Raw genomic sequence first — 26246 nt, forward strand, 5'->3', positions numbered from 1 at the left:
TCGATTAGAAATTACTAATAATAATCATCGTCATCATGATAATAATAGGGAAAAGGCCATAAAGTCATATTCGGGATCGGACACTTCGTTTCTAATTCCGACGTCATCGAACGAACTGCTTCCGTCGCCGAACTCTCGGCCTTTGAAAATGTACAGGAACATAGGGTCGGTGTTTGAACTGGTTGTAATGTGGTCACCAAGTGAACACGATTTCTTCCACTTGCAGAATGTAAATAGATATCCGCAGTCCATTCGCGGAAGCCGGGGTCCACTCTTATCGCTTGGAAATGGGTATATCCCCTGGGGTCTTCACATTATGTTTAGTAAATAGCTGTTAGTTAGGTGGTTGAATGAGATACCACTCTGTAGGCAACCCATAAATTGTAAACAACTGAGGTTGCACATCCGATCAGATTGATACCATGCAGTATCGACAGAGATCTATACAACCCGGTTCGGGACCTCCTTGCCCTCAAGGACCGCAAGCGCCGTCTCGACGACAGCGATCCCGCTACGACTCTGATTCTCGACCGTCGATCCGCCAATATGGGGCGTCATGATTAGATTTGGACAGCTCAAAAGGCCGTCCCCATACGCCTCCATAGTTGGTGGCTCGACGTCCATCGCATCCAGAGCTGCTCCGTAGATCCTCCCCGTTCTCAGCGCCTCCAGGAGTGCCGTCTCGTCCACGATCCCTCCTCTGGCACAATTGATCAGGATCGCGTCCTTCTTCATCATCGCCAGCTGTCCCCGCCCGATCAGACCTCTCGTCTGCTCCGTCAGCGGCACATGCAGCGTCACCACATCCGCGTCACGGAGTAGATCCTGCAGCGTCGATGCCCGTCTATGCGGAATATCCGCCCATAAATCCCCACTTACAAAGGGGTCGTACGCGATGATCTCGCCCTCCATCGCCACCATCCATTTCTTCGCGACCATACGTCCGATATTCCCCATCCCGACGATCCCAACCGTCTTCCGGAACAGACTCCTCCCCAACATCTGACTGCGAACGATCCTCGCCCCGCCCCGGATCGCCCTGTCCATCTCGCACACCCGGCGCGAGACCGCCAGTGCCAGTCCCACCGTCAGCTCCGCCACCGACTCGCTGTTGATCCCGGGCGTGTTGCACACGATCACCCCGCGCGCCTTGGCGGCGGAGAGGTCGATGTTGTCGACGCCGACGCCCTGCTTGACGATTACCTTGAGTTTAGTGGCGCGGGAGAGGTCCTCTGCGCGGATCTTGGTTTCTGAGCGGATAAGCACGGCCGTTGCGAATTCGTGCCATCGAGCGCGGCGGGGGTCAGAGGGGAGCATGATTTCGATGGTGCCCGTGGATTGGAGGAGGGCGAGGGCGTCGGCGTGGTAGGGGTCGAGGACGAAGATGGTGGGTTTGGACATGTTGTTCTGCGTGCTAATTGGGATAATTCTGGTGATTTGGATAATTCTGGTGATTTGGATAATTCTGGTGATTTGGATAATTCTGGTGATTTGGATAATTCTGGTGATTGGGATAATTCTGGTGATGTATGTACGGAAATTTGGGCATTAGATTCAGAAAAGGGTCTTATGGAGATGTATCTCGATGAATAGAGGGGTAGTGATATCACCACACGTGATTCGGACGGATTCCGAGCACGATGGCCAGTGCCAATAAGTCTAGAAGTCACTTCTGTGCTCACTTGAAAGTAGATGCCTGTCATATATGGTAGGGAGTTAGCGGATCAAGCGGTCTGTGTGAAGCTGTCTCAGAACGTACCTACCGTTCCTCTTCTTGGCGAGTATAAACAACGCAAGGCCATATGGCTTTCACCACTCCCATCAACAGAACCCAGTACCTCGCGGTTCAATGGTTAACAGGGCACCTGTATGTCAACCCGGCAACAGGTGAATCTTCCCGTTGCCACTAGGACGCCGGGTTCGATTCTTGCTGCTCGAGAGAAGTCTCGACATGTGTTTATATATATCTTGGAGTGTCTGGTCATCAGAACCAATTGTATTAGTTATTAGTTGTGGGGTGGTGGAAACTGTATGAGTTTCCACCCTACTTGGTTAGCGAACTGTGCGGTTAGCAGGCGCGAATCCCAATTGAGCAGGGCATGAGGCCGATAGACGAAGTTCCCACCCTAGGGCACGTTGACAATATATGTACTTGCTAGCAGCTTGGAGAATCCAGCAAACCCATGGCTGGTGAAAAGCATAGGCGGGGGTTTTCATAGCACCCCTTACGTGCATGTGAGCCTTTTGCTGGACTCTCTCAGGAGGTGATCATTTGAGATGTTTTGGAACATACGGATTAGTTAGATTAGAAAGGTCTGGTTCTGGTATCTACCTATGTAGGTAGATATATAGGATATCCAACCTCAAAGCTCATAGAATTAGATTTCAGACACTCACAAAGTGCGTGAAGCCGCAATGGAGTTTGCTCCCAGAATCTCTCCGCAGACGGAACCACTAAATTCCTAGTCACTTCTCGTAAAGGCAGTGTGTCCCTGTCAGAGAATATCCGGGATGGGAATTCCCCGCACGGCTGCAAGCTTTCCGTTATTTTGTCCGGATTATCCATTAGCGTCAGAGCAATCATGCATTCAGTTGTTGAAAAAGCTTTGGTCGACCAAAGCAATCGGGCGACTTTATGCGTAGATAAAAAAGGAAGTGAAATTAAAGAAAATATATGAAATATCAAAGGGAAAGCATAAGGAGAAAGAAATGACCACATCAAACTGTACGGCTGTATCAACTGCATTAGTTGATCGCATGGGTACTGTGCGGAAACCTAGGTACACTCTACATAAAAGATGGGCCTAAATTTCTTGTAGCCAGCATAAAGGACTAATTGCAACTTCTATAAAGGTAGGACTAAATGATGGTTGATGTTTGAAGTACTGTCTAAGGCACAATTACGAAACGGAAAACCACATAGAGAATCTTCAGCTTTGCAAAGTACCTCACCCACTAGTACCTATTGGCCTCCTGCATGAGATGCCCAGAGAACAAAGCCTCTCGGCCTGGATCATCCGGTAGAGAGATTTGATAGAACCGCTGGAACGCATCCTTGATCACATCGTAACACGCTCCATACCGAACAAGCTTCATATGCTTGAAGTCATACATCGTTGACGACGGACGCGGCGTGGAGAACTTGCACCGGCCATAATCGATGATGATATCTGCCGCCGCCTTGATCTCCGGCTCGATATCTTCCACAAGGCTCTTGGTCCCCTCGCCTGTGAGATTCGCTGATGATCCCATAAGCGGGAGCCCGGCCTCTGTGGCCAGTCGGGACAGCTCCTCTTGCAGCGGTCCGCCGTTCACCAACATCGCGAGCGTCCCATCGACTGAGCTCTGCTGTATAATCTCCTTCCCTAACTTTTGCACGATGGGATGGTCTTCGCGAAACGGCGCTACCACTCCGAGCGGAAGATCCATGTCCACCGTGAGCAGCTTGACCATTTCCGCCTCACGCGGCGGCAGTATGTGCAGCTCCGTATGGAGCGCATAGCTCCCAATCATGCCGTGTTTCTTGTGCGCCTTGCGCTGCTTCGTCACGAAGATCTTCTGCAGTGCTGCTGGGTCGATGGCCACGATGCCGTAGCCTACGCTGGCGGGGATGATCGCGATGCCTCCGTCCTTGAGGACTTCGAAGACGCGGCGGGCGTCGTCGGCGATGTCAATCATTTTCTCGGGTTCGGACACTGGTGTGGGATTTGTCTTTGGCTCTGTTTGTGTGACTGTGGTGATTGATATTGATGTTCTCAATATAAATGGAGACATAGGCGGGTGGAAAGGAAAGGTTCAGGATACAACTGCAGCAACCATGGAACAGTCATGGTCGGTAGGTAAGTAATAATTTCAAGGCGATCCGCGTGGAATAAATCCAGAACTTCTTGAACCATGGCCTCAGGCTCTTAACCGGATATCCGGAATCGACGTTACATCAAAGGCTTCGAGAATGACACAGAACTCTGCCAGATGGCCTGGATCGGCCCAAGTTGCCAGAAAATGAGGCTTTTATCTCGCCATATTGAGATGCTTATCTTTAGAAAGATAAGAGAAAGGCACAAAAAGCTTTACTATCAGACCAAATTATAACAAGTAAAAGTTGCAAAGTTGTGCGGTCATGAAGATTATGCAGTCTTCCGTGGTTGTCTTTGATAAGGAAACTGTGAAGGCTGTGGAAGAGATTTCTTATGGCCAACCCGGGACTCAGGAACCCGAGGTCACGATGACTTGGGTGAGACAAGTGCCTATCTGGTGCTTCAGCATGTGTAAGGAACCAGAGATATCAGAGGGACAGTAGCAATACTGTGAGTTCACTTTATTCGTCTTTTGCTTGTTGCTGAAGGCTGAAAATATGAACTGCGCTGATATCGTTGAGCTATCTGTCTAACCGTGCAATTGAAAGTATGCAGACGTTGGTCAGGACAAAGGACTTCATTTAACTTACAATATTCTATTATGTAGTAAGTACGGATCGCTTATCTCGAGTATCACTAATTCTGAAAATGTTACGCGGTCTCGTGGCACAGAGTCGGCTGACCGTTTCAGCTGCTTTGAGAAATCAAACGCCCAAACTGGCGTTACCGAGGTGATATCATAGATAGCCCTAGAACAAGAGTCTAGAAGCCAAATGTCGCACAGCTAATGCAGCTATCGAGCGGTAGAATGCATCTACTCGGTATTAGCCGGCGAGGTGTTTCACCGTTTCTATGAGGGCTTTGGACGGAGGAAAGGAAGAAAAAAGGAAGGGTGTGTTTTGAATGTCATCTGCCCAGCAACCTCCACCGTTTCCATCTCGACTTCGCGTTTTCTATGCACTGATGACAGGAATCTGTATATAAGCTTATGTTTAAGTCTACCAGATTGTATCACCTCCAATCCTCAAGGCCCGGGGTCAATTTTTGGACGGCTGAGGTGCAGTGGGTGAGATCTTTATCTTCACAAGCAGATATCTGATGAAGAAGCCTGCGTGAAGACCCTAGAAAAGTCCGTGCCGGCCAAAAAAAGCATAGGTACGAGTTTCTGCGGTACCCTTGGTCCCCAGGGGCTGTGATCTTCGTTATGTAAACATGAATAAATTTGTTGATTTTATATTCGACTGACAGCGGAATTAGGCGGACAGAGTGGCCATCCATATCCCAGTCGCAACTGTACTTACCAGAAGGAGGACTTCTGTCTGCACATTCTGCTTGTCCTGTAAACGTTTCTTCACTCTTTGTTTTTCGTTCAATAAGTGGTCGCTTCTAACATTGTAGTAGTTACTAAATGGCCAAAATATTGCTGTTTCCATTATATCCACTTTTTAGTCTCCCTCTAATTTGTCTCGCTTCGTCAGTTACATAATTGGAGAGCTTCTGCTTGCCATTCATTTTCTCCTGGGTCTGTGCGGAGCTTCGGTGCACACAAATGTTTTCCACTATATGGTTCTTCTGAATGCAAACTATTAAGTCGCGAGACTCATCCTTCTTAATCGAGGAATATTTTACGGAGTTCATACTACTCTGGACTGCACGAGGTTGAACTTCGAGACTTACTGCACCCCGGTAGGGTCTCCCCACACTGTCCTGACTCCACAACAGACGTGCGGGGTTCCCACAGTCTGTCTGCAGATCATTCCCATTGTGCCATGTACGGAGAAAAAAAGTACCTAGATTGGTGTCCACATGCATCGGACGATGTTTACTCGGGGGGAAATACACCGAATGGATTATCAAACTTTCGATCGGATAAATGAACTGACTAGCAGTGCAGCAAGCAAATCCTGGTCCTGGATAGCAGGAAGAAGATACCACATATGCACCCCAAGAAGAAAGCAAGTGAGACTCCGAAATGTTAATTTTCTCGTGTATTATTACGGAGATTGATGACCCGAATGGGACAGGACCTGAACAGGCCATGGCAGCTCAGCCCGCTTCTAAACTTATATGCATGTACTGGTCATATATATAATGCGGGGAGTTTTCATCAATCGCTTGATCAGGAGTTGGCACAACCCATACATGATTCATTGCGTGTTCCTTGGAGTTGGCTTCCAGAATGCGGTCTCCAGTAAGCGAAATGACTTTTTCGCTCGCACATTCTTATCTTCTAGACTGTTACGTCCTGTTAACAATATCCAGGCACTTCAACATGCTGCCCTTCTCCTGTGCGCAATCCCAGGCGCGTTTTCCCTACCAAAAAACCATACGGACTCGCTGGTGAATGCTGCCATAGATTCTGGAAGGTTTCAGAACCCTTCTGCGAATGTCCGGCCGCGATTTCGGTACTGGATTCCGGACGCTTCTGTAGATCCTGACAGAGCCGCAGAAGACATTAAAGAGGCCGGTCAGAGAGGAGCGGGAGGTGTTGAAATCTTGGGCTATTATCTGTATAACAGTGCTCCAGGGGACTATGTTCCAGTCGACTGGACGACCTACGGCTGGGGCACGCCGACTTGGAGTAAGTACGATTGCAAGTCCAATTACTGTTCAGATGCTCAATTTTACATCAGAGAAACTCTTCGATACTTTGGCGAGAGCCCATAAAGATAACGGTCTTATTATGGACTTTGCAATGGGACCTAACCAAGGCCAAGGAGTACCAGCCCCTGACGATTCCGACGGCTTGATGTGGGATCTCCACGCCTACAACATCTCCGTCCCCATTGGGGGTTCCTTCAGTGGCCAGCTTCCCGGATGGGGCGCCGGAAAGCTACAAGCGGCAATTACGGGTCTTGCGATTTCATCAGTCAATGTGTCTGGGCTTGCCCCAAGCTTGCCTAATAATGTTGTTTCCAACCGGACACAGATTACCCTCTCCACCGAAAGCCTTCAGGATATCACGAGCCAGGTTAGCCCTGATGGAACGGTCGCTATCCAGTTTCCATCCGACAAGACCGGAATTGAACATACGATCTTTGCTATATACCTAGTCAAGATGCATTATCGCAATGAAGCGGACCCGACGACGCTGAATGGCCCTCACACAGTCCCACATGATATCGTTCACAATGGTTCATGGGCAGTAGACCACTTCTCGAGTTCGGGAGCAAAGGTCATGACGGAATTTTGGGAAAAGTACCTCCTCGTCAATGGTACCAAGGAGTTACTCATGGAGGTGGGAAATTATGCCTGGGAGGACAGCGTCGAGATCCCACCGAATCTCTACTGGACCAAATATCTCCCCGACGTCTTTGAGAAGAATAGAGGCTACTCGATCAACAGGTGGTTACCTATTCTCTTTCATCAAAACGTTCTGGGATTTGATTCTTCGCCTGACACATGGTGGATTACGGATGAAGTGGACGCTGGGAATAGCCATATCGGGGACTACAGAACCACTGTACGTTTGTAATGAGAGATGCAGCTGGGTTAGGTGATTTGAGGATCGCTAATAATCTCTAGCTCGCAGAGTTATACGCCGAGTACTTAACCGCATTGAACTCCTGGGCAGAGGAATATTTGGACATTCAATTCTCCGCACAAGTCTCCTATAACATGGCTATGGATATGGTGAAAAGCTCTCCAATTCCCAAGTCCGCAATATCTCATGCTAAGTTCTCACTAGCAACATAACATACCCAACGTTGATGCGCCAGAATGCGAATCGTTAGGCTTCAATCATCTTATCGATGGCTATAGACAGTATGCCGGTCCTGCCAACCTCGCAGGCAAGCGGATTATTTCAACCGAGTGCGGCGCGAACCGTAATGAGGTGTATCAACAGACCTTGCCATCGCTGTTGTGGGATGTAAGGCGTTGTATTGCTGGCTCTGTCAACCAGTTCGTTCTTCATGGATATCCTTACTCTGGACCGGTTAGTTTCATGACCAATATCGACGTCCACTCAGAGTCACAGTTGACAAGGGACACAGTACGGAAACACAACCTGGCCTGGCTTTACTACTTTCAATTATGAGTTCTCCGATATGCATGGACGCCACCAGCCTGCGTGGGATTTCTATAAAGACTCGATGAACTTTATCGCCAGGCTATCTTATATTTTCCAGAACGGCGTTCCGAGGAGAGACTTGGCATTCTATTCCAAAATGACGACATATCCGAATATCTGGAGAAACTATCAGCCTGTAGACCTCGAGGAAGCTGGTAAGTGTCTACTCCGGAGATCCGTCGAGATTGTGCAAGCCTGTACTTAAACTGTACAGGCTACACCTACGAGTACATCAGTCCAGATAATTTCGTTCTTCCAGAGGCATACGTCAAAGGCGGAATTTTCGCACCTGATCGACAAGAATTTAAGGCCCTGGTAGTCCGAGCAAACGATTCCATGACTGTCGATGGTGTAACGAAGCTGGCTGAGTACGCCCACAGCGGACTGCCGATTCTCTTCTCTGGCGGACTTCCGTCGTATCTTGTCAGCTACAATATCAGCGGCGCGGCCTACGTGAACAGGACACTCGCTAGCCTCACCTCGTTGGAAAATGTCCATGTTGTTCCATACGAGGATTTAGCAGGCTCAGTGGCCTCGATAGGAATCAGGCCGAAAACCAGAGTCTCGGCAGATAGGATTTGGTATACGTACTGGCGCTATGATGGTAGTACATCAACCGAGTATATTTTCGTCTACAATGATGCTGCTGGCCTTCCATTGGGACAGGGATCGAGTAAAGGCACAGTTGAGTTCGAGAGCACCGGAGTGCCGTATCTGTACGACGCGTGGACAGGCGAGCAAAAGCCAATCTTGAACTATAAGCGGTCTTCGACTACGACGACGATCCCTTTCCGGTTGGCCGGTAATCAATCTATTATCGTAGCATTCCACCCTTCTTCGCTCGAGACGGTCCCTCTCCCAAGCACACACGTCACCTCAACCTCAGGGCCAGTGCTCGCCGTCTCCTACGACAGCGTCAAAGGCTTGATAGCCCACATCGGCGCCGCGCTCGACGCAACAGTCGCACAGATCGCAACCTCCATCGGAGATACCCATATTTTCAAAGCGACTGCTTCTCCATTCTCCTTGTCCAAGTGGACACTGACAGCCGAGCACTGGGACCCGCCTGCAGATCTTTCTGACATCGACACCATAGCCGTCAAATCAAACACGACGCATTCCGTCTCGAAGCTCGTATCCTGGCAGGAGATTGAGGGCTTACAGAATGTTAGTGGACGTGGATATTACAAAACCACGTTCACATGGCCACCCTCTTCCCCATCGGACGGTGCGAGCATCCCTCCAACCGGGGCGTACATCACCTTTCCCCCAATTGTCCATACTTTGCGTGTTCTCATTAATTCCCACCCACTTCCACCGCTCGATGATACCGCGCCAGAGGCGGATATATCCCAATATCTTGTCCCAGGGGACAATACGGTCGAAGCCATCGTCGCAACGACGTTGGTGAACCGTCTCCGGCCGTTCTGGTATGACCTCCAGACAAGTGGACTCGGGACCAGAACTAGTCATTTCGGAGGCACAACAGCATTGCCGGAGGCCCGTGATTATGGTTTGATTGGGGAGGTATGGGTGAAGCCATTTGCGGAGGTGAAGATCCCAACTTGAACTTGGTTGATGAAAGTGCTAGTATGTGCGAACAACCTGGTGAAGATGCTGCTGATGCTTTTATATATTATTTTCAGCAGTGGGATATAATGGATATTTAAACAGAATCAATAGCTTAGTTAAAGAGACCCAGGAAGTCTGTTATGGACACTTAGGGTTTGTGGGTAGATGATACTTTAATACGTCCCCTTAACCTTCCATAGATTTGCCCTCCACCGATAGTACTCTCCTGCCGTCATGACCGGATAGTTCATCGGATTCGTCTCACACCCGTCAGAACCGGCTCCAGCAACTTACTCCGATCAAACCCCCAGAAGTCCGCCGATGAGTACCGCTCCCGCCCGCTCTTGTTGACGACGCGGTGGATCGTCGACACGAAGAAGTCGTTCGTCTGCCGCATGAAGCAGTCCGCGATGTTGACCACGAACGACCCGGCACCGGTTTCGCCTTCACCCAGTCCCCAGACTTGCTGAGAACCTCGAGCCCACCGCAGTCGTCCTGGTTGACGATCGTGAAGCATTCGAAGTCCGTGTGGGCCCCGATGCCGTTCTGGTCGTCGACTGTCTCGGTTTGCTCTGGGTAGTGTAGGATGCGCATCCCCGCCTCCGGGCGCTTGATGTAGGCGTCGAAGAAGTCCTCTGGCAGTTCGAGTGCGAGGGCGAAGGTCCGAGTTAGTTTTCGTCCCTGTTGCCTATGTCCAATACAAGAGAGCAAGCGAGGAAGCTTCCTTGACCCGCATCATCATATTGAGGATGATGTTTATCTAATTGAATTCGACTAACATACTGTTCCGTGGAATTAGTATTCCGCTGCAGTGGGGCTTGTGCTATATGAAATTATATTTTTCCCGGCGGTGCTCCGAGAAGGAAGGGTCATGAAATCCTAGGCTGTAATATATAATAACCCAAACGCTTATATCCAAATTTATACTGGCAAACGACAGTTCAATTCATAATAATATAGAAGACCGACGGATAGGCAGTTTGGGCTAAAATTATACACACATAGTTATTGGTGTATGCTGAGAAAATTTTTAGTAAATGGGAGTGTGTGTATAAAGTCGTCTAAAATGAAGATCTAGAACTTTTATATGGTTCAAGGACATAAGCGCTTTATATGCATCTCAGACATACTGCGTGCTATAGTATGCATCTAATACTTTGTATAACTCGTCTTCTCCACTCTCCGCACTCTCGCAGCGGTGAACGTCACCGCGCGGGGTTTCCCCGACGAATCGGCATATCGACAATTAAACTGTGGAGAAACCATAACCGGACAAACGCTTAGCTATAACAGACTATTTATTGCCGACAGTCAACGTTCTGTCTCGGGTAAACTAGGCTATCGGCACTTGGGATCAGTGGGCCATGCCGTTAGGAGTATGTGGTTTTGCAGACTTTGCTGCTGGCTTTCGATCTCAGTGTCAGCCACCACTGTTCTTAAGATTTGGTCCAAAGCCTTGGAGGCTCGAACCCACTGTCTGTGGGGCGCGTCGTGGAGACCAGTTCCGCCGGGGTAAAACCGCTGTACTTATATGGACTGATAGCCCGCGTCGATTGATGGACGACTGCGCTCGTTTATTGTTCGCAAAACGGTTCATAGATATCTCTCACGACATAAGGTTCTGTTTTGCAATGAGAGGATTCAACCATGGCACCTACTAAGAGCGATCTCCCTCTCTTCTCTCTCGCCGCTCCTCTTCTCGAAAACCCCCTCGCCCTGCTCGGCTATTCCGTGCTCGTCCTTGCCGTCGGATATGTCCTCTATCTACGCCTCGTGAGCCCGCTGGCTAAGATCCCAGGTCCCTTCTGGGCGAGCCTATCGCGGCTGTGGATCACTAAACATGCTTGGGACGGGGATATGCACCGGACGGTGATGAAGCTGCATGCGCAGCATGGGAAGCTTATTCGGACCGGGCCCAACGAGGTCAGCGTGTCGGATCTGACTGCTATTAAGACTATATATGGTATGCTGGAGCGTTATGTGGAGCATGGGGGGTATACAGTTCTGCTAACGCAAATCAGGTGCCGGAACAAAGTTCAGGAAAAGCGATTGGTACAGTGAGGCTCCCTTTCCTCTCACGATGAATACTCAGTACGTCCGGATCTGACAACCGCAGGCGTCTGGCAGGGCCGGCGCAAGTTTGACTTGTTCGCGGAGCGCGACGAGGGTGTCCACGGCCGCCAGCGCAAGCTTGTCAGCAACATATACGCCATGAGCTCGCTGAAGGAGCTGGAGAAATGGGTGGACAACGCGGTGGAGGTCTTCATGCGCCGGATAAAGGACCAGGGATCGCGCACTGTCGATCTGGGCAAGTGGTTGCAGATATTTGCTTTTGGTATGCTCCTTCAATCTGTATACCCTCCATGCGGTTAATAGATGGGAAAGGAATTCGGATGTTAATCATGTAGATGTCATCGGTGAAATCACATTTTCCAAACGCTTCGGCTTCCTCGATCTGGGCGAGGACGACGGCTCCTTCAAGCAGATCGAGGGCGCCCTTCGCTCTGCGTCCTGGGTCGGTCAAGTCCCCTGGGTCTACTGGCTGAACGATCTGCTCGTTCCGCTCATCGGTAACCGTCTGGGAATTGCTGCCCGCCATGGTAAGATACGACAGTTTGCGGCGCGTGAGCTTGCCAGTCGTAAGGACCGCGGTAGCGACCACCGCGACATGCTGGCGAAGCTGTTCGAAGTGCGCAGCGAGAAGGGTAAGGAAATGTCCGACGATGATGTCCTCTCTATGGCAACATCGAATATCTTTGCGGGCTCTGATACCACGGCCATTTCTCTGCGGGCGATCATCTACCATCTCCTGAAGGATCCCGAGCGCAAAGATAAGCTGATGGAGGAGATCGAGGACCGCAGGCGCGCCGGACAGCTGTCTGACCCAGTCAAACTAAGCGAAGCGAATGAGATGCCGTATCTTCAGGCGTGCATGTATGAGGCGCTGAGGCTACATCCCGCCGTCGGTATGAGTCTGCCTCGTGTCGTGCCCAAGGGCGGCATCACGATCGATGGAAGATTTCTCCCGGAAGGGGTGAGTATATCAATTTCTACCCTTCTGTAGCACTTGCGATTAACGCAAACAGACAATTATTGGAGCCAACCCGTGGGTGATCCACCGCGATACGTCGGTATTTGGAGACGAAATCGAAGAGTTCCGGCCGGAGCGATGGATGCGGAAGGAAAAGGGGGACATGGGTGCGTGCATCCATCTCACGTAGGACTTTATTTACTCCCTGCTAATTATTTCAATCTGCAGAGCGATTCTTCTTCGCCTTTGGAGCAGGAGCACGGTTGTGTATTGGAAAGAGTAAGTTTGCCTGAACCTGAACATATAGGTGTAGGTCAACTGACACATATCATCAGATATTAGCTGGATGGAAATGAGCAAGGTAAACATAAAACAGCTTTTCGTGGAATCTTTTTCTTCAAGGAATATTAAAACCACGAATGTAGTCTAACACACTTCACAGGTCGTTCCGACTCTCCTCAGCCGGTTCGACGTGCAGCTCGCCGACCCGAGTGCTCCGTTGAAGGAGACTTGCTGGTATGAAAACCTTCCTTCCTCCAAGTTCTTATAGCATCACCTCTAACTGATTTTTAATTCAGGTGGTTCGTCAAACAGGAAGGCCTTCTTGTGAAGCTCCGCCCGCGCCGGAAATCCGTAAACTGAGCTATGTGCTTGATGACGGGAGAAGACCAGTGGATGATATGTGTCAATGATTGCAGTTGATTGTTTCTATATTTCGATACCTGCCCATATGAAAATGGCAGATGAACTGACTGACTGATTGGATAAATGACTGGAGTTTCTTCCTATGTTTCCTACTTGTGGAGAGTATGTTTCTACCCCCCTCCTGTTATATACTGGCCTACGGGCAGCTTAGTTCCTGTGCTTAGGCCGTACTCGCCTGTTAGTGATCTCAGTATTCCTTCCACTTATTGTTATTGCTATGGTTGTTGCGCTATTACTATTCTGGAAACCAACCTGACTAGGCATCTTCCAGAAGAACCTGGCTTTATCGACTTTCTGGTGAAGAGATACCCGAACGGCAAAGCCAGCTCGTGTCTTCACTCCTTGGTGCTCTGGCTGGAAGTGTCGTTTATAAGTCCGCTCGAGGGCTACTCATGGACACCTAACAGATTCTCAAACATCAACCTGATCGCTGGCGGGCGGGTATCACGCCCATCTTTCAGCTGATTAAGGGCATCTTAAGGAACCCGAGGACCGAACAAGGATCACCCTTATTGTTGCTGCAAATACGGATGCGGAGATTGTCTTCCGAGACGAGCTGCATGAGTTCCGAGCGGTTTCCTGAACGTGCCAATGTCGTTTATTAGCGTGACCAACCCAGTAGAGAATTCACCGTTCCGCAAAGGACACGTTTCTAAAGCACTGCTGAAGAGCATGATGACTCAGAAGACTGGAACTTTAACTCGGGGAGGTGTGCAGTTTGGGTGCCGTTGCAACGGCCGGACGGCCACCAACTGTAGGCCAGCAGCGATGTGTTCCACAATCTGTCTTGTGTACCAGTGGAACACCGTCATATTTGGCTGGCACTGTTGAAGAAGACTAGAAGCTGTTCGCCGGAAACTCTCTACGTATTCTTGCCGGACATGCATATTGTTTACTCCAGGTTCAGAGGGAGGCACAAAGTTCAGCAGCCTTGCAAACGCAGTGGGCTTTGGCGACGACCAATGAAAGTCATGTCAGTGAAGCTGTCTGATGCCTGCAGCGCGCCTTCGAATCCAAACCCAAACTCTGAGTTGTTGACATTTGACGGCAAGTGTGATTGCAACTAACTCGCGGGAATCATCGGCTCTGTCGGGCGGTCAAGAGAAGCTTGTAAGTCGAGCAAACCGATCGCGAGCCAAACACGTCGACGAATTTCCTGTTCGAAGGGCTGTATGGGAAACGGAGGATGTTCAGGTGGAGAGAAAGGGCCTGCGCAACACGAACTGCCATGCTAAGCAGCGTCCAAACCCGGCGACTCCAATCTTGGGAGCGAGCGTAGACCTTTATACAGTCAGCATAAATGTGTTTGACGCGCTCCAAGGCATTGGAAGGAAACTCACGAGGTAAAGCATATATGCTTGTAAGACAGTTAGATCATTAGTTGTGACAAAGCCTACCTTAATTAGTGATGTCTCGCTTGCCAGCCGATACCTGGCAACGACAGGCTCCTTTTTTACCCCAAAGATTGAGAGACATTGCTCTTCAGTCAGGCTGCAGGCAGCAGCATAGTATACAGCAGCAGCCAGGGCTTCGGTCGCGGGATGTCCTGGTTCGTAGTCAAGGTACTGCTTTCCCTCTATCAGATATGCGCTGAGAAACGGGCCATGTAGCACTTTGAACAGTGGATCAACCTGGAGCAAGAATATCTGGCACAGATGGCTCTTTACGAGCGGCGCCCCATACTGTCCCAGAGCCACCCCCAAAGGATCGGGTCCTGTAAGACAGGAATTCCAGGCTGGCTGGCGAAAGAGCTGCGCGTCAAAGGCGTTCACTTCTTCTATGGCACGGGCGTCATCTTCGGAGGTCCGGTCCAGAATATCCTTCAGACCGCGGGTCTGTACGCAGCCCAGCGGCTTAATGTAAAGGTTCCGCAGAGGAGCCAAGAGCCACTCAACAGGTCCGCCAGGTCCGTCCAAAAGGAGCTCCCAAGTATTGCCCGGGACCGCTGTCTCGGGTGGGACGCGAAGACCTGCTCGATGTCTGCGTCCCAGAGCTGTTGGAGGTGGACGTAGAGGCAGACGATGTGTTCTGCTCCGCTTCATGAATGGCTGGAAATGAACCCTTATCGATATTATCCGCAACGAGATCTTGAACAAGCTGCTCAAGCTTCGCGACACGGCTTCTCAGGTCATCGTCCGTTGGCGGTCCGTCCCTGGCTGCGCGGTAGCGACCACGAGGCAGACGAGGCCTCTCAACAGGACGACATACGGCTCCCGTACGGCGGCAGCTGGAACATTGAACCTGGACTTTGCGCTGGCGACACATCTCACAGCTCAGGCGGACAGCGGGGGCGGAGGATCTTGGAGACGGCCTGGCGCTGCACGGGTTCATGGGGCATCGTCACTGTTGGAGGCATGAGCAGAAAAAAAAAGGTGAATGGAGACACAGATCGCAGATAAAACTGACACGATGAAGCAGAAGGCGAGATTGATGCTCTGGTCAGCGTGAGTAGGAGTGGTTGTACAGCGCATCTCAAGCTGGACGCCTGAGATGGAGATCTCGTTAGTGCCCGGATAGCCTCGCGTTCGACGACGGACTATTGTCCACTCAGGACGGTCTAGGGCCAACAAACATTCTTCCTCTGTCCTAGAGATCAAAAAAGATGAGATGTAGCCTATCACTGAATGCAGAGAGAACAGAAGCAGCGATATCTCGCACTTGTTGGACCGATGGACGACTGGTAAGCGCCTAAGCCTTATCATGAGCTCGTGCTTTATCAGTTTATCTCTCTGATCTCAAACCTCCAGATGTTCCTTGCATGGCCGGCAGCATAGCAATTGGCCCTCTCTCCCGAGCCAGAAGAAACAGCAGCTTCTGGCCAGACCGTCCAGCGGCGACAGCAACCAAAGAGCTTCATCCTTGCCAGCGACCAGACACGGCAGACCAGTTGATAACGAAATGCTCGAGCGCCGCCAAGAGACATTGCATGATCACCAGATAAGAGTGTAACACATCTTCAGGCCTACTATAATTGCCCATACTGACATCGTGGACAGGTCCGGAACATGCATAATACCTACTATGCAGTAGGTGGATACATACTGCGCCGTTGCTGTTGACGTGATCGCGTTCGACGCCTGAACAGCCATGTCCGATATTAAGAAACCCGAGACGGCCACCCCCGTACTCTCTGAGGGTGCGGAGGTCACCGAGATCCGCGATATTGGCGCTGGCCTCTATGCGGAGGCCAACCAGCTGTCGCCAGAGGAGCTGGAGCGGGAGAAGACAAGGGTCCGCAAGATTCTCGATTGGAGGGTTATGCCAATGGTATTACTCGAGTACCTACCTCTTGGTATCTAAATGATTGACAATTTGTTGGTGATTCAGGTCTATGTGACTTATGTCATTCAATTTCTGGGTAGACCATCCCACCACCAGCAGTCACAGAACTATATCATGCTGAGTAGTTGATGTACTCGTGCTAATTGCGTCCAGACAAGCTATCCGTCAACTATGCGTCAGCCTACAGTTTCATTCCCGACCTCGGGCTCCAAGGACAGCGATATTCTTGGGTGGCTGCCACCTTCAATTTCGGCTATCTCTTCTGGGCCCTCCCGGCCAGTCTTCTGATCCAGCGTCTTCCGATTGCAAAGTACCTTGGTGGGATGATTCTGCTCTGGGGCGCACTCCTCGTGGCTCACGTTGGTGCAAAGAATTATGCCGGTATTCTGGTGCTGCGGTTTCTCCTGGGGATGGCAGAGGCTGGGGTAAGCCCATGCAGTGAGTGGTTCTTCGATCTCCCCGGTTGCTATCCACCGCTGATATCGCAGTTATGAATATCACGTCCATGTTCTATTCCCGCAACGAGCAGCCGTTGCGGATGGCCACCTGGCTTAGTGCAAACGGCATGGCCACCATGGTGGGATCACTGCTGGGCTTTGGACTCGGCCACTCCCATAACACGGCGCTTCACAGCTGGCAGTTGATCTTCCTCACCATTGGACTCCTGAACGTTGTCTGCGGCTGTGTCTTTCTTTGGCTCATGCCCGACTCTCCAAGCTCCGCCAAGTTCCTGACACACAAGCAGCGCATCGTGGCCGTCCAGCGCGTTGCGGACAATATGATCGGTGTCAAAACGAAGCAGATCAAACTTCACCAAGCGCTTGAGGTGTTGTACGACGTCCATGTGCTCTGCTGCGCTGGAATGGCCGTCTCCTGCGGCATCATCAACGGCGGCGTGTCGAACTTCGCCTCGTCCCTGATCAAGGGATATGGCTTCAGCGGCATCTACGCTACACTATTGCAGTTACCTACGGGCGCTTTCGAAGCTGTCATCGTCCCTATATGCGGAATCATCGCTACATACGTCCCCAACTCTCGGTGTCTGGTCCTGACAGGCGTCTGCCTCATCCCGTTCGGTGGCCTGCTCGGCATTCGCTTCACAGGCCTCGAGCACCGCTGGACGCTGGTCGGATGTACTTGGTTGCAGTACATTGTTGGCGCGCCCGTCATCATATGTTGGAACGTCCTCGCGACCAACGTAGCCGGGCACACGAAGCGCTCCTTCGCCAACGGCCTGTGGTTCACGCTCTACGCCAGCGGCAACGTCGCAGGCGCGAATATCTTCTTCGCCCGCGAGGCTCCCCGCTATTACTCTGCGCTGACGGGGCTGCTCGTCTGCTACGCGGGCATGATTGTGCTTGCCCTAGTAGCCTACGTCTGGATGTGGGTTGAGAACGCGCGTCGAGACAAGGCGATAGGATACGATAGAGGCTCGTGGCGACGGGGTGCCGATCCGCAGGCGGTCCTCGACGGGTTCAAGGATATGACCGATAAGGAATCGAAGCATTTTCGATACGGGCTCTAGGGATCCAGAGGTTGTGATGTCGAAATCCAAGCATCCCATGACCACAGAAAGGGTGACCGGATCGTCGGTCGTAGAAATGAGCAAAACGTTTACTACCTAGTACGATATAGAATGACAGAAATGACTTTATACGGAATTTACCGACAACCGTGATGACTTAGTGAGATCAGACTTATATCGAATCTAGCATGAATGGATTGGAAGATCAGATAGCATGATCTAATCTCCCAGCTTCAGAGAGTTTGCACGATCTTAAGGACCTGATAAGCATTCATATCCTGCACTTTTGGAAGGAGATCGCATGGTGATGATCGATAAGATCAAAGCTGACGGAGATAGACGCAATGATCTGTTATCTCCATCCCTGTCTTGATAACTCCCTTTCCCCTGCCTCCGGTTGTTCGGCAAAAAAAGCCCTAGGTCCCTTCTGAGTAGCACAAACAGGTAGTAGCCAGCACTTGCAACGCCCTCTCGAGATATGTAACGTTCTCCAATACATCGAATTGTTTTAAGCCTCGGGACAAGATTATACCCTACGGCAGGAGGGACGCTACTGGATCAACAGCTATCGGCCAAGATGGGCTAGGAATTAGCTATCCGGCACCCCCTCCCCAGATCTTCCCATTTAGGTAGGTAGTTATAGGATTCGGATTCGATGGTAGCTTCTAGGACCAGATAAGCGAGAGATGCACGTGTCTCTCCCACGTTGATATGCAGCCGGTTCAGGTTTTAATGGTCGTTGCCGGGTATGGCATGTTTCTGCATGAGAGAGCTACATATCCGCCATAGGTCACCGACAAGGCCTCTTCTGGACTTTTACCTCCCATCGATTGGAAAGGACAGGCCAGCTGGTCTCAATATATCGAAGATGGGCCAAGCTCCAGCCAACTTCCTGCTAAGGTTGAAGAGGACTTTTCGAGTGAGCAAACCGTTCAACCAGAACTTCATCGTCGGATGGTACCATATTTCCTTTTATTCCAATTATCACCGTGGAAAGTACGTACTAAGCCAGCATTAGTATACTCTTCTGCCTTCCGGGGATTTATCTTGCTCTCACTGGCCTCGGCGCAGGAGGCGGCCAGCCATCGTCGCAAGATGTCGCTTCAACTACAAATGCGTGAGTTCAGCTGCAGCTTCACATATGCCCAGTCCTCACGTCTGCAGCATCGTTTATGGTCTCTTCACCCTCTTTGGCTGGATAGGAGGCTCGATCCTCAACTTGCTTGGACCGAAATTGACCATGTGAGCTCAATCCGCCTGATCTGTCTGTTACCTGCTTATGCTTACATGCGGCGAAGAATGATTGGAGCCGTTGGCTATCCGATGTATGTAGGTGGCCTCTGGTATTTTGATAGACAGGGGCATGCTTGGTTTCCGTATTTTGGTATGCTCTGGACTTCAATACGTTATCTGCGTTTCGGATGCTGAGACATTCTTTTCCAGCGGGCGTGATTCTGGGATGCAGCGCTGGGTGTCTTTGGACTGCTGCCGGTTTTATTCAGTTTGCATATGCTGAAGAGAAGGAAAAGGCACAGGTAAGAGCTCGCCTCAGTCCCTCGTCGGACCCCTGCTGATAGGAACGGTTTATCACATGGCAATGGGCCTTGACCTCATTTGGAGGGACCGTGGGTTCGCTCGTCGCCTTCGGCGTCAACTTCAACGAGAAGACGGCTACCGGTGTCTCGAATGCAGTTTATGTGGTCTTTATTGTTATCATGTGCCTGGCGATAGTATTGGCTGCCGTGCTGATCATTGATCCGAAACGGGTTGTTCGAGACGATGGAACCCACATTGCCATCTTCAAAAAAGCAACTATCACGACTGAGGTTAGAGGAGTGTTTGAGCTCTTCACAGATTGGAAAGTCCTCGTCCTTGTCCCGGGTATATTTGTGGCGGAGATGTGCCTCGCGCTCATGAGTAGCATCAACGGTAGGGCGACAACTGACCTAACTTTTGTGCCCTCTTCTGCTGACCGGATCCTAGCATATTATTTCAATCTCCGCACGAGATCCTTGAACAATGTCCTCTTTCAGTTCATCATGTGTCCCGCTCCGCTGGCACTTTCCTATGTCATGGACACCACAAAAGTCAAATCTCGCCGCCTCCGCGGACTCCTTGGAACAGCCATCATGGGTACCGTCTGTCTTGCTACCTGCTCTGGGCTACTCGCATGGATCCGTCGAAACCATGTCGACCAGACCGTCATCCGGACTACTGGTGCTGACTGGACTGATTCTGGTTTCGCGGCTGGGTTCGTCCTTTATATTCTCTTTGGCATGGTCTATTCGACCTACCAGCTGGTTGTCCAGTGGACTCTGGCGGCTCTCACCAACGATCCAGTCAAATGTGCGCGGTATGCGGGAATGTTCAAGGGGACGACTAGCCTGGGTATGTGCGTGGCTTTCATTCTCGATTCGAAGAAGGTGTCGTATACCATTCAGCTGGTTGTGCAGTTTGCGTAAGTGCACGTTCTTTCTTTCCATCGCCCCGAGTCTGTCCCTTCACGCAATACAGATAGTCCCTGTTCTCATGCAGAAGATAGACTGTACTTAGTTGGCTTGGTCTGCCTCTTTTCGATCATCTGGTTCTGCGTCGCGGACACGAACTACTTCGTCGAGGAGAGTGTCATTGTCCCGAAACACGTCGAGGAGCAAGCTGTTCTCACTGGAGTCGTTGCGAAGGAGCAGATCGAACGTGAACATGAAAAAGAACGCATTGCTGAGGCGAAGGTGACGGGGAGAGGTTGATGGGACATAGTTGAAGGAGGGGCTTCGGATTTTATATAAACTTGATGCCTCATGTCTACGAACGTAGTACATTGGCTATGATTTATAGACAAGGATTGCCACAGTGTTAATAAAAGGTACAGTACAATCCAGATGTCAAAACGTTAGAATAGATAAATAGAAGAATGCTGTTGATGGTTTTTCCTGGGTCGCGAGGTGAGGATGGTCACCTAACGGCAGCACCCCCTCTGTCGCACGGTGAAGTATTACATCCGCGGTGGGAGCTGTCAACATCAGCTTGTCAACATCATCCTATCCAGGCCAACGAGTTACGTTCGCACTCATCGCTTCCTTTGAAGAGATCATACGCTGCAGTGCGGTACAGTCTCTTGCGGCTCCTATTGCCTGATACTGCAAACGCGCTCCTGGACCCGGTCGCCTCAAAGCCTCGTCCGTACGTGACGTAGACCTGCATCCTAATCCTGCGCTGGTCTCCACAACCTATCCCTTCGGCTAAGGGGTCATCAACAACGGGAGGGGAATAGTGGTAATATGATCCTACTGGTTCAGGGAGTTCGATGCGCGCACATTCTATCCGTGCATGACAAATGACGGATAACGGGGGAGCTGACGTGGGGAACAGATCTATGGTCAGGATATGGCCACGAAGTCTTGCAGCGCAAGTGCGGCTACACTGTTGATGCCCACAGTATCAGTGATTGTGGAGCTCGTGGCACCAGACGATTATCAGCGTTCCCTGCACTGCTTGCATGAACGCCGGCCCATCTAGCCCGGGTAATGCACCAGAGAAGTGACCCTCTTGATTTACCATCGCGTCATGGTCGACCTGCCAAAATATTTACTCCACTTGGATGATCCTCCTTTAGCGTCTGCAATGCGGAAGGCTAATGCCCGAAGGACCGTCTCAGTAGTAGTCATCGGACCGCAATGACCTCGCATCTAGCATATGAATTCGCTGAAACCTGGGCGACTTGCATGCGCATACGCAGTACGCATAGCATCATCCATTGGGGCATGAACCGGAATCTGGATCTGCTGTAGATCAGAGAGCATGGGCCAGCCCTGATGAAGATCTTTGCAGCGCTGAAGCGGCTGGACGAACGAGTCTTATCAGGCTCGTCATCTCTAATATTCTATACCAAAGCATGACTCACAAATACTTTGTTTCTGAGTTGACTCGACCATAGCTTCCCACTGATGACTAGCTCCATCCTTAGTGGTAGGTGCGATCGATTTGCACATGAGGCAAGGCGACCAATATAGTATACGGAGACAAACCAAGCTCACTCGTGTTCCGCTGTCATCAAACTAATCCAATATATTACAGATAGAATGTGAGTACCTGTGAAATCGACGCTGAAAGTGACCGCCAGTGAGGCCATTACGGCGTCATTTCCACACGGCGTTTCGACGGCCTGTTGCTGCTTTAACAACACACACACACACGCGCGTGATGGGGCCACTGTCCTGCACCCGCCAAAGCATACATTTCGTCTCCGTAGCGCCCTCGACTAGGCCTCCCAGCGGACACCGATATTTTCTATCTTCCACCTCCCTGTCTCTAGATCAGCTCCATATCTCATAGATCATATACTTATTTCCTACGCCAGCGTTCTAATCCATATACAAGACGCATTTTCAATTAAAATTCACTGCGTATCCTTCTTCTCAATGCCCTCAATAGGAGAAAGCCAAGTACGTCGACCCCGCTCCCAGACCTCCACTGTGGGATGCAAACTCGCCCGATTATCAACGGTTCCGCTCGTCACGGATATAAATTGAGCCTTCTCCATACTATCATTTTGGAGGAAAAGGTTCGATCCACAGGTTTCGCAGAACGAGCGTTTCAGAAATTGACCTGTAAAAGTGGCTTTGTCGTTGTAGGTTTTGATGGATTCTTGGCCTTGGGTTATTTGGAGTTGCTATTCTTACTTTAGATTCGATATACAAACTATATCAAAGAAAAGGAAGAGGGTGAATACATTTTCTCTATACCAGCAGTTCGCCATGAATGCTGAGCCTGTTACTTTTTGACAGTTGTCACAGTGGCAGACAAAGAATTTCTCTGGATCGCCGGTGAGTTGGTATTGTACAGCTCCGCAGAGGCAAGAGCCCGAATTTGACGATGCCATTTTCGTTTCTGCAAAGGAGATGAAAATCAAAAATCAGAGGTTGGGGTCAGTGGAGATATTTATACTATACCCTATGGTAGGATTATTAGTTGGCATGCGGGGAAGGTGAGTCAGCTTACTTTTCCATGAAAGCGATACGAGATATCCAATCACGGTGATTTCTTCATGTGATGTGTCGAAAATAAAATTGCTAGTGGTCTAGAGAGTGTGGTAGTTTACGTGGGAATAAGGGTATAAAATCAGATTAGTGAATTTTGCATCCAAATGCTAGTTAAAAGATTAATGCGCCTGCTCTCCCTCGTGTCCCTGTTGGAAACATATACTCGTGGAAGCGGCGTGGTGGGTACAGTTACACAGCACTACTACTATTTGAGGATTTTGGTGTCAATAAGTCGGAGATCAAAACTCGAGAAATAACGGAGACATGGTTCAACTTTATATGAATAGATGCAATAAATATTTGGGTTAATTTAATTTCCCGTATAAAATTGCACTAAACTCCATTATCTAGCTTACACATTGCATTCATTCCTCTTCTCACCCATATAAAAGTGCTTTTAAAGAGGGATAGACCCACTGATAAGCCTTTGTTTAAGCTAAAATACAATTTGTCATCTCTTCCTAGCATGTGAACCTTATATATTGGATATACTACGGTTGGGGCGCGTTTGGTGTGATCACCCGCTGCCTTTGGCATTGGCCTTCAATTTCCGAGCTTCCAACACAGAATTCGAGTACCATTGGCTCGTCTAGACCTGACGTCAGCTTCCTGTTAGCCAATAAGAGGTCCCATTAGTTGTTACGTTCAGTGAGCTTGCTGTTCAGGTCCGCATCTGCTTGCCTCTTTTTGTCTCGCCGATTTTAGTTCCCGCCGCTTCCTTCACGGTTCGGTACCCGCTCTCGCGAATCACTCTGGTCAGTGCCCGGCACACCCTCCGCAGGCGCCGGAGTTCGGGGTGCTCTGGCGATTCCGCGCCTTTGGCTGTCTGTCAAGCCCAGAGGGGCAGTGTTGTCTGCCAGGAGGGTCGCCGGCCGGAACTCCCTCTGCACGGCTTCATTTGATGGCCGCTGATGGAACGCAGCGGCGGTGTCGAAATCCTAGATTTCAATGATTAGACTTGTGACTATACGCTAACTCTCAGTATACAGACTGTCAAGAATGTTATCATCGATCCAGCAAAGCCCTTTCCTTTCCCAAAGTCCTTCTCGACAACAGATGCGTCCGAGCCGTACCTGTTTATAAAAATGGAGCGGTAAGAGTTACTGGGCCTAACACACCACAACTTGTGCCAAATGTTGTAACAGGACCAGACGAGATTGGCCTGGAGATTGTCGAAGTGAAAGAAGGTCAAACGTGTATTACGACGGAGATCTCTTGAGACCACACCAGTAGAGCTTTTAACTCAATAAAGCTATCGTGCGTCCCAGTGTTTTCTGTTCGTCTCTATATCCCTCAGTTTATATGGTTGGATTGTCCAGGACGCCATCGGCTGTCACCGCTTGGGGTGCAAGTGGGCCGAAAGCATCAGGGAAGCTTCTCTGCGGAGGTGCCAAGCTGTCACGTTCTGCCCTCTGGGCTAGGTTGGTATCCTTACGACACGTTCCATGCCAGGCTCTGGTGCAGGTCTGGTGGGGGCACAAAGAAAATATGCTTCGACCATGGGCCTTCGACATCAGAAGCTACTGCATACACGCGGAGAACCAGCCACCGTTTGTGCTCCGCTTGAGGCACCATATTTCTCGGAGAATTTCCATCTGTCATGATCAAGTTCAACGGACGCTGCCTGGTCCGCCAGCAGGCTGGATTTTCAAATGACAGTCGTGGACGTCCTCTGTCGTTAAGAACTTGACTGTTCGGAACGCCCTATCAGGGTGCAAGATGTCATCGCGCAAGGCGCAAGAGAGAGATGGGATACCTTTTTTTTTGGCGTTGGGCAGGGAGATCTCTCCGGTCATCGTCGCAGAGCACAGCGGCACTTGTCTATACCGGTACTCTAGGAGGACAGCTGTTAGTAGTTGGCGTATAACCCCTGAGCAGGAGATCTGGTTGATCTGGCTCGGCAACTCCGAAATTACTCTGCACGCCAGGTTCACAGGCGGCTTATCCAGCGATGACGTTTTTCAAGTCGAGCAGGGAAATTCCGATGACCACCTGCACACAGCGCATTTATCTTCAGCAAATTATCATTCTACCCTGCACCGTGTTCCGTACACACATGCCGAGAATGGAACTGCCTGCATACTGCGAGGCGGCCGCAGAAGGTATTTTGGACCTGACCCGGAGACCTCTCAGCTCATTCGTTGCCATCGAGGTGCTAAACCTACTGCGCTATGGGCGAGTTCTAATAGCCTGGCGAGCGCCGGCGATCTTTGCTGGATCTGCGCGACGAATCGAACTCGACGCGAGCCGACAAACCATCGCCGCAGCCCCCGATTTTGTGGAGATGCGCTTCGTCCTCTTTCCGAACTTTGAGGTTGGCTGGTCGCCGTCGCCGACTGGTCTCTGCGTCTCGTCTCTTGGCCACGAAGGAGTAACTCTGCTTGTCTTTGATTGTGACGCGCAGCCGTGCGAAACTGCTTGCAGGACGAGCACATCGTGACCTTGATCACCCACCGTCCTTCCCACTCCCAACATTTTCTCCGCCCCTATAGGGATTGTGCTGCTGGCTGGCTGGCCGAAATCCCCTGTTGGTGCATGGCTCCAGGATCTAGTGATCTAGTCCCAAGAGACCGGTGTCGGTCGCTGATCCACGATCTCGGCTAAGCAGCCAGACAGTGGTTCCATTTTCGACACTCCGCGCGTCAGTGCTGGGAGCTTCCGTCGGGGCTGGACGCTATCTTTTCATCCAGTCCTTCGACGCACTCCATCTCCCATCTCCACCCTTGGGCGGGCTGGGGGCTAGAACCAGAGTCTTCCTACGAGGCTACGACCTACGGCAGAGAGGTTGGAGACGCGCATTCCGGGGATGGTCGGCTACTTACTGCACCCTGGGCAGAACTGCGCTCCGTCGTCTGTGCCGATGCTTCGATGCGGACGGAGGGCATTTTACCAACGACGCGGAACGCAAACCCTGCGCTGTCGATCTTTGGGAGGTCGATCGCGTAGAGCTTCCTTCGATCCTCGTCCGTCCCTGGATCGGCGCGCGGGTCATGGTCGCCCCCATTCAGCCCGGCCCGCAACTCTATGCCTCGGCTGAGGATTCCACCGTGACGGCCGAATCAGAATAAGCGACGGATGATATGGATCGAGAGAAGGAAAAAAAAAAGCCCATTACCCATATTCAGCTAAAGCCACCAGCAAGATCGCCAATCGGGTCACTAGA

General features: G+C 50.7%; 11 protein-coding genes across 11 annotated transcripts; 5 read left to right on the plus strand and 6 right to left on the minus strand.

Annotated features, from left to right (window-relative positions):
* Positions 1-441: 441 nt before the first annotated feature.
* On the minus strand, positions 442-1401 carry VTN00DRAFT_3346 (uncharacterized protein; the record flags this gene model as incomplete). Its single annotated transcript, XM_069429653.1, has 1 exon — positions 442-1401. The coding sequence occupies one exon, from the start codon at positions 1399-1401 to the stop codon at positions 442-444; it is 960 nt and encodes a 319-aa protein (XP_069282876.1).
* Positions 1402-2955: 1554 nt separating this feature from the next.
* VTN00DRAFT_3347 (uncharacterized protein) lies at positions 2956-3678 on the minus strand (the record flags this gene model as incomplete). Its single annotated transcript, XM_069429654.1, has 1 exon — positions 2956-3678. The coding sequence occupies one exon, from the start codon at positions 3676-3678 to the stop codon at positions 2956-2958; it is 723 nt and encodes a 240-aa protein (XP_069282877.1).
* Positions 3679-6036: 2358 nt separating this feature from the next.
* VTN00DRAFT_3348 (uncharacterized protein) lies at positions 6037-9498 on the plus strand (the record flags this gene model as incomplete). The annotated part of the gene is made up of 7 exons (XM_069429655.1): positions 6037-6048; positions 6120-6438; positions 6491-7320; positions 7383-7490; positions 7546-7794; positions 7853-8084; positions 8144-9498. The coding sequence occupies 7 exons, from the start codon at positions 6037-6039 to the stop codon at positions 9496-9498; spliced, it is 3105 nt and encodes a 1034-aa protein (XP_069282878.1).
* Positions 9499-9748: 250 nt separating this feature from the next.
* Positions 9749-10095, minus strand: VTN00DRAFT_3349 (uncharacterized protein; the record flags this gene model as incomplete). Its single annotated transcript, XM_069429656.1, has 2 exons — positions 9749-9889; positions 9952-10095. 2 exons carry the CDS (start codon positions 10093-10095, stop codon positions 9749-9751), a joined length of 285 nt encoding a protein of 94 aa, XP_069282879.1.
* Positions 10096-11148: 1053 nt separating this feature from the next.
* Positions 11149-13174, plus strand: VTN00DRAFT_3350 (uncharacterized protein; the record flags this gene model as incomplete). The annotated part of the gene is made up of 9 exons (XM_069429658.1): positions 11149-11464; positions 11523-11558; positions 11618-11836; positions 11910-12535; positions 12588-12699; positions 12761-12811; positions 12868-12893; positions 12975-13048; positions 13111-13174. The coding sequence occupies 9 exons, from the start codon at positions 11149-11151 to the stop codon at positions 13172-13174; spliced, it is 1524 nt and encodes a 507-aa protein (XP_069282880.1).
* Positions 13175-14314: 1140 nt separating this feature from the next.
* On the minus strand, positions 14315-15279 carry VTN00DRAFT_3351 (uncharacterized protein; the record flags this gene model as incomplete). Its single annotated transcript, XM_069429659.1, has 2 exons — positions 14315-14518; positions 14635-15279. The coding sequence occupies 2 exons, from the start codon at positions 15277-15279 to the stop codon at positions 14315-14317; spliced, it is 849 nt and encodes a 282-aa protein (XP_069282881.1).
* Positions 15280-16324: 1045 nt separating this feature from the next.
* Positions 16325-18044, plus strand: VTN00DRAFT_3352 (uncharacterized protein; the record flags this gene model as incomplete). Its single annotated transcript, XM_069429660.1, has 4 exons — positions 16325-16504; positions 16565-16595; positions 16673-16957; positions 17008-18044. 4 exons carry the CDS (start codon positions 16325-16327, stop codon positions 18042-18044), a joined length of 1533 nt encoding a protein of 510 aa, XP_069282882.1.
* An 868-nt stretch (positions 18045-18912) lies between these two features.
* On the plus strand, positions 18913-20791 carry VTN00DRAFT_3353 (uncharacterized protein; the record flags this gene model as incomplete). Its single annotated transcript, XM_069429661.1, has 8 exons — positions 18913-19001; positions 19063-19161; positions 19209-19286; positions 19343-19428; positions 19488-19579; positions 19622-19973; positions 20028-20502; positions 20587-20791. 8 exons carry the CDS (start codon positions 18913-18915, stop codon positions 20789-20791), a joined length of 1476 nt encoding a protein of 491 aa, XP_069282883.1.
* Positions 20792-22440: 1649 nt separating this feature from the next.
* VTN00DRAFT_3354 (uncharacterized protein) lies at positions 22441-22800 on the minus strand (the record flags this gene model as incomplete). Its single annotated transcript, XM_069429662.1, has 2 exons — positions 22441-22713; positions 22774-22800. The coding sequence occupies 2 exons, from the start codon at positions 22798-22800 to the stop codon at positions 22441-22443; spliced, it is 300 nt and encodes a 99-aa protein (XP_069282884.1).
* A 984-nt stretch (positions 22801-23784) lies between these two features.
* Positions 23785-24685, minus strand: VTN00DRAFT_3355 (uncharacterized protein; the record flags this gene model as incomplete). The annotated part of the gene is made up of 3 exons (XM_069429663.1): positions 23785-24021; positions 24075-24156; positions 24519-24685. 3 exons carry the CDS (start codon positions 24683-24685, stop codon positions 23785-23787), a joined length of 486 nt encoding a protein of 161 aa, XP_069282885.1.
* A 463-nt stretch (positions 24686-25148) lies between these two features.
* Positions 25149-26151, plus strand: VTN00DRAFT_3356 (uncharacterized protein; the record flags this gene model as incomplete). Its single annotated transcript, XM_069429664.1, has 3 exons — positions 25149-25454; positions 25508-25610; positions 25700-26151. The coding sequence occupies 3 exons, from the start codon at positions 25149-25151 to the stop codon at positions 26149-26151; spliced, it is 861 nt and encodes a 286-aa protein (XP_069282886.1).
* Between the last annotated feature and the right edge of the window lie 95 nt (positions 26152-26246).

The sequence above is a fragment of the Thermoascus crustaceus genome (assembly GCF_041956765.1).
Source record: "Thermoascus crustaceus strain CBS 181.67 unplaced genomic scaffold VTN00scaffold_14, whole genome shotgun sequence".
NCBI classification, from domain to species: Eukaryota; Fungi; Ascomycota; class Eurotiomycetes; order Eurotiales; family Thermoascaceae; genus Thermoascus; species Thermoascus crustaceus.